The 5,615-nt window shown below is 39.4% G+C and overlaps 1 protein-coding gene across 1 annotated transcript; it reads right to left on the reverse strand.

Annotated features, from left to right (window-relative positions):
- Positions 1 to 1,569: 1,569 nt before the first annotated feature.
- On the reverse strand, positions 1,570 to 2,079 carry LOC149530475 (uncharacterized). Its single transcript, XM_089808205.1, has one exon. It carries the CDS (start codon positions 2,077 to 2,079, stop codon positions 1,570 to 1,572), a length of 510 nt encoding a protein of 169 aa, XP_089664331.1.
- Between the last annotated feature and the right edge of the window lie 3,536 nt (positions 2,080 to 5,615).

The following is a 5,615-nucleotide window of genomic DNA, read 5'->3' on the forward strand; positions in this document are numbered from 1 at the left end:
AGCACTTGAGGCATGGGTGAGAACATACAAATACTCTTATTAGGTTCATTTTATTCCCATTTAGTGTAGTGTTTTCACTTATTAAAAAAATTACAATGGGTTACCTTGGCAGCCACTTTGGGCCTCGACCTCCATTGCAAGCCACTTCCCAACATTACATATAGATAACCTACCTTAAGCTCAGTAAAACCAAAAGATCACAAAATACCACAAAGTATTGAAAAATTCTGATCATAATTATGGATTCCACCAATACAATCATCCTAATAGGAATGATCCCAAAATCAAGTATACATAAACCAATCCATGTCATAATATGACATCACCAAGAACAAATCATACAAACACCTCAGTCCTATAAAAGTGATTGGAAAGAATTCTAAATACAATTGATCAAAGACTCTAAGGTTATATCAAATAGGTCACACCATTCACCTCAGTTTCACACAAGAACACTGGAAATCAATAACAATCAATGCATTAAAACATCTCATAGAGCATACCAGACACATTACCGTGGTTGAGTATAGAAAGATTGAGATCAAAACATCATCATGACATCACAAAATAGAACTCCCGAGCCTCTAGTAAACATCTTGATTGGCCAAAGCTAAGTCAAACCTGAAAACCTGAACACCAGTAAATCACACGTTACATAAAGTGCATACAAAAGTGAATTTCATAATTCATTAGGTTTTGAAAACCCTAAAGTTCAATATTTACTAAAAGTTTTCATATTAAATCATAGACAATTCTATAATGGAAATCAATTTTCTCAAACAAGAGTTTCAACCCAGAGAACTTCTAAAAATAGAAACACAACAGACACGAAGAAGACAAGAATTTGAAGAATGAGCAACTACTACACAAACCCACAAGATCCTACCTGGATCTGATGCTAAAACAATGAACGCACAAACATGCAAGAATCTTCCTTTTCTTTTGAAAGCCCTCTTTTCAAAAATTGGCTCCTCCAAACCTGTGTAATTAGAAATGAGCTCTAATTTCCTTAATAAAGATTTTTTTTCCCCAATCAAGACTTTGATTGTGTAATCAGACGAAAACCTTTTGTCTTTAATTACTATATTTTAATTTTCATGCACACGCTTTATGCAATTTAATTAAAATAAACTTTATTAAACTAAAGCTTTCTCTCCCTAATTAAATCATGAAACAGTTTTAATATAATATTTATTAATTTAACTAATAATATTATTTAGAGTTTATTTTGAAAAATGAGGGGGTAAAAATTTATTCAACCAAAATCAAAGTACAAAGCAAAGGCACATGGCCCAAAAAACACTACATATTCATATCATCCCATATCAACTACTCAATAGTCCCACTAAACTTAGCAGATAACTCCTCCCTTCCACTAATATCCCAACCATCCCCATTCTTGGAAGCCCACTTCACCAAACAATCAGCCACTCTGTTCCATTCTCTAGGGATATAACAAAAAGAAACAAAGTCTAAGGAATTACATAGACTTAAAGTCTGTCTAACCAAAGCAGCTAATTGCCAACTAACATTCTCCAAGATTTGACTATTCAATATGTCCACAACAATCTAAGAATTAGACTCGTAGATGATCTTCTTCCAGCCTAAGGAACAACCCCTCTCAACTGCAATCTTAATAGCAAGGGCCTCCATCAGATTATTAGAGTATTGACCTTTATAGGTAGAGAAGAGAAACACCATACCACCCTCATTATCTCTACCTATACCCCCAATACCAACATGACCAGGATTCCCATGAGATAAACCATCCATATTAATCTTCAAAGTCCCAGCAGGGGGGGGAGTCCACCTCCCATCTCGACAAACTCTTTGCTTGCCTTGGCAAGGTCTTGTTCTAAGGGTATCACCCTGTCTACTCTCTCCCAAATTCAAATTTTGCATAGTAGCAAGATCCCCAGGATCAATACTTTCTAACATATCACACTTTGCAGAGATGGTCTCCTGAAGCCTACCAAGAATAATTCTCCACAGATGAAAACTTTCTAACTTGGAGTCATAGAAAATTTTGCGATTTCGCTCCAGCCAAAGGTTCCATAGAATGAGAGACGGCCCAACCATCCAAGCAGCCCACAAAAAAGAAGTCTTCATTGGAGGTCTGCCCAAACTCTCCCAAAAGTTAATTAAAGAGGACGTATGTATACAATCCTATTGCCAAGCCTCCCACCATCTGTGCCATATCTCTCCCGAATAAGGGCAACAAAAAAAGAGTGAGAAATACATTCATCATTGTTCAAACAGAGGAAACACATAGACGGTCCCTGAAAACCTTGTTTACAAAGATTCTCCCAAGTGAGGCATTTGTTCTAAGCCAACAACCATAGGAAAAAATTACATTTCAGCCAAGAAAGGTTAAACCAAACCTTCTTCCACTAGTTCACCTCATCTGGACCATGCAGGTTCCTGTCAAGCATAGCATAACCTTGAGCCATAGTAAACTTGCCTTTTGCCAAGACATCCCACTCCTGAGTAGAGCTACAAAACCTACTTTTCAAAGTTTTAGTAAGAATAGCATAGTCCTCCTCAGAGCCACCTGCTGGCCACTCCTGAATGTCTTTCCAATAAGTTACCTCCACATGACCCAAATGCTTGATTATCTTAAAGTGCTCCACTGTAACCCATCCAACATTAGTAAAAATGTGGCAAAGATTTTGAAGCTGGGGAAAGCTAGAAAGAATGGGAGGATGGCCAGCTCAAGGGTCCTACCAAAATAGGGTATCAAAACCACTGTTACAAATCCAGAAGAGGCCTACCTTGATAAGTTGAGTGCCCTTCTTAAGAGTGTCCCAAATACAAGAACCTTTACCTGCTAGAGTAAGCCTTGGTATATCAAGATAATCAGCACCTGAAAAATACTTGTGGACAAGAATCTTGGCCCAATCTTGATCCTTACATTTACACCATCTCCAGTACAGCTTGGCAGCCAAAGCAGTGACAACAAGAGCCATCAATCTGAGACCCAGGCCCCCAGCATACTTTGTCCTACACATGGATTCCCACTTAACAAGGCTCCATTTTGAAGAAAGAAGGTTTCCAGACCAAAGGAATTGCCTAGATAAAGCATCAAAATCCCTCACAAAGTTGGAGGGGGGAACCTGCACACAACATCTATAAATTGGAAGAGACTGCACCACAGTCTGAAGGAGAACCACTCTCCCAGTTGAAGATAACCATCTGTAAGTCCAGTGACTAACCTTATTCTAGAATTTATCCAAAATCCCCTGCTAGTAATCTCTTCGCTGAGAACCTAAGACTAAAGGAACCCCAAGGTACATCAAAGGAAGAGATCTAATTTGAAATCTAAAAATCCTTGCAATCCTGTTCTGAATAAGATGAGGAGTATTAAAGAAATAAATAGATGACCTGTCCTCATTAATACACTACCTTGATGCTTTCAAATAGATATCCAAAGCTTGTCTGAAGTTCACAGCCTCACTGATTCTAGCCATGTCTATTAATCCAGTGTCATCCATGAACTGTAGATGAGAATAAGGGGGAAGATTATTATTCCAGCTCCAACCTTGGATAAGACCTTGCCTCACCTATGATTTTAAAAATCTTCCAAGACCCTCCACCATAATGATGAACAAATAGGGAGATAAAGGATCCCCTTGCCAAAGTCCTCAAGAAGCCCCAAACAAATTAGATGGTTCCCCATCAATGAGAACTAAGAAGGAGGAGGAAGTCACACAACTTAGAACCCAAATCACCCACTCCTCATCAAAACCAAAGGCCAGGAGAATTTTTTGAAGGAACTCCCATCTCACCTGGTCATAAGCTTTACCCATGTCGAGTTTAATGAACATAGCTTTCTCCTTAGATGTCGACATGGAGTGGATTGCCTCCATTGCTATCACAACCCGATCCAAAATCAGTCTACCTTAAACAAAACCACCCTGTTCAGCAGAGATCAGAGAACCAAGGAGTGGTTTGAGTCTCTTAGTGATCAGTTTGGTAATAATCTTATAGACAACATTACATAACACTATAGGCTTGAATTGATCCAACCTGTTAGCCTCTTCCTTCTTAGGTATAAGAGCCAAGAAAGTAGAATTCAAAGACTTCAGCATCTGTTTATTTCTATGAGATCCCTGTACCACTTCTTGGAGATCAAACTTTATTATTTCCTAGAACTCCTGGAAAAATTCAATTAGGAATCCATCTGGACCAGGGGCCTTGCCTTTTCTCATATTAAAAACAAATTTCTCAAGCTCTGGTAGCCGGATAGGGCTTAAGAGGGCCTCATTCATCTCAACAGACACCAAGAGGGGGATATAGTCCAAAATAGCACACTCCTCAACCTCAATAGGAAGGTCATCCCTAGTGAAAGGATTAGAAAAATAATTGATAGCTTCCCTAGAGATTTCTCCACTAGAAAAGATTCGGTCACCATTAGATGAAACAAGAGAGGAGATAGAATTACCCTATCTTCGAGCCTTCACCAAGTTGAGGAAGAAAGCATTGTTCCTATCCCCTTCCTATAACCAATCAACATGAGATTTCTGCTTCCAAGAAATCTCCTTCCGAAGCTCCCACTCCTCCAAATTCTTTAGAGCCAAGATCTCAGCTTTACTCAAATCAGATGTCATCCCCTGATCTCTAATCTGATAGGTAATAATATCCAACTTGGTTTGAGCAAAAACCTTTTGAGCATGGAAATTCCCAAAATGATGCTTATTCCATGTCTTAAGCCTGTACTTCACATGTTGAAGCCTCTTATTGAAAGTGTACATCGCCGTTCCATGGGCAGGCTTCCCCTCATACCATCAATCCACCATAAGGTCAGGTAAAGACAAGTCTCTGAGCCACATCAGCTAAAATTTGAAGGAGGGTCATTTGGTGGCATTGTATGAGGTGATGGAAAGCTTAATGGGCCAGTGGTCAGAGCCCCTCCAATCCAGAATTTCAGAATTGGTGAGCCACCTGTTGTTCACCCAATAGCGGGAAACCAAAAATTTGTCCAACCTTTCTGAGATAGCCTCACTCCCACATCTCTGATTATTCCATGTAAAGACACCATTGGATGTCTTCACATCAATGAGATTCAAAGAGCCAATCATATCCCTGAGCAATTTTGACGACGGGTCTAGCCTGGCTAGCCCACCTCATTTTTCCTCCAAACTAGTGACAGCATTAAAGTCTCCAACCATAATCCATGGTAGAAAGGGGTCTAGGGATTGAATGAATTTGATATGAGCCCATAGATGTGATTTACCTGAAAAATCAGTAGGAGCATATATATTGGATAAAAGACACCTTTCTCTAGTTTCAAAAATTGAAGCAACCAAAGAGATGGAGAACGGACTGGAGATCCACCATAAGGGGGAAACTTTTCTAGGGTCCTAGAAGCAAGCCACCCCTCTCGAACTGTTCAAGGCACCAACACCCTGCCAAGAGCCTTGGGACCAAATCTGTGAGGCATAGCTAGCCAATCCCTCCATAGAAAGCTTAATTTCCTAAATACAAATCACATCAGGAGACTGAGACTCAATTAATCTGCAAACAACCTTTTGTTTGGGGATGCTGTTCAACCCCCTTACATTCCATGAAAACATAATCATTTATGGAGGTGAGAGAAAGGAGAATCAATGGGTTTT

The sequence above is a fragment of the Cupressus sempervirens genome, chromosome 11 (assembly GCF_028749045.1).
Source record: "Cupressus sempervirens isolate cs-2001-9-10 chromosome 11, ASM2874904v1, whole genome shotgun sequence".
Lineage (NCBI taxonomy): Eukaryota > Viridiplantae > Streptophyta > Pinopsida > Cupressales > Cupressaceae > Cupressus > Cupressus sempervirens.

Excerpts from the sequence above, each read along its gene's own strand:
- LOC149530475 (XM_089808205.1), bottom strand. The coding sequence starts at position 2,079 with ATGGTTGGGCCGTCTCTCATTCTATGGAACCTTTGGCTGGAGCGAAAT.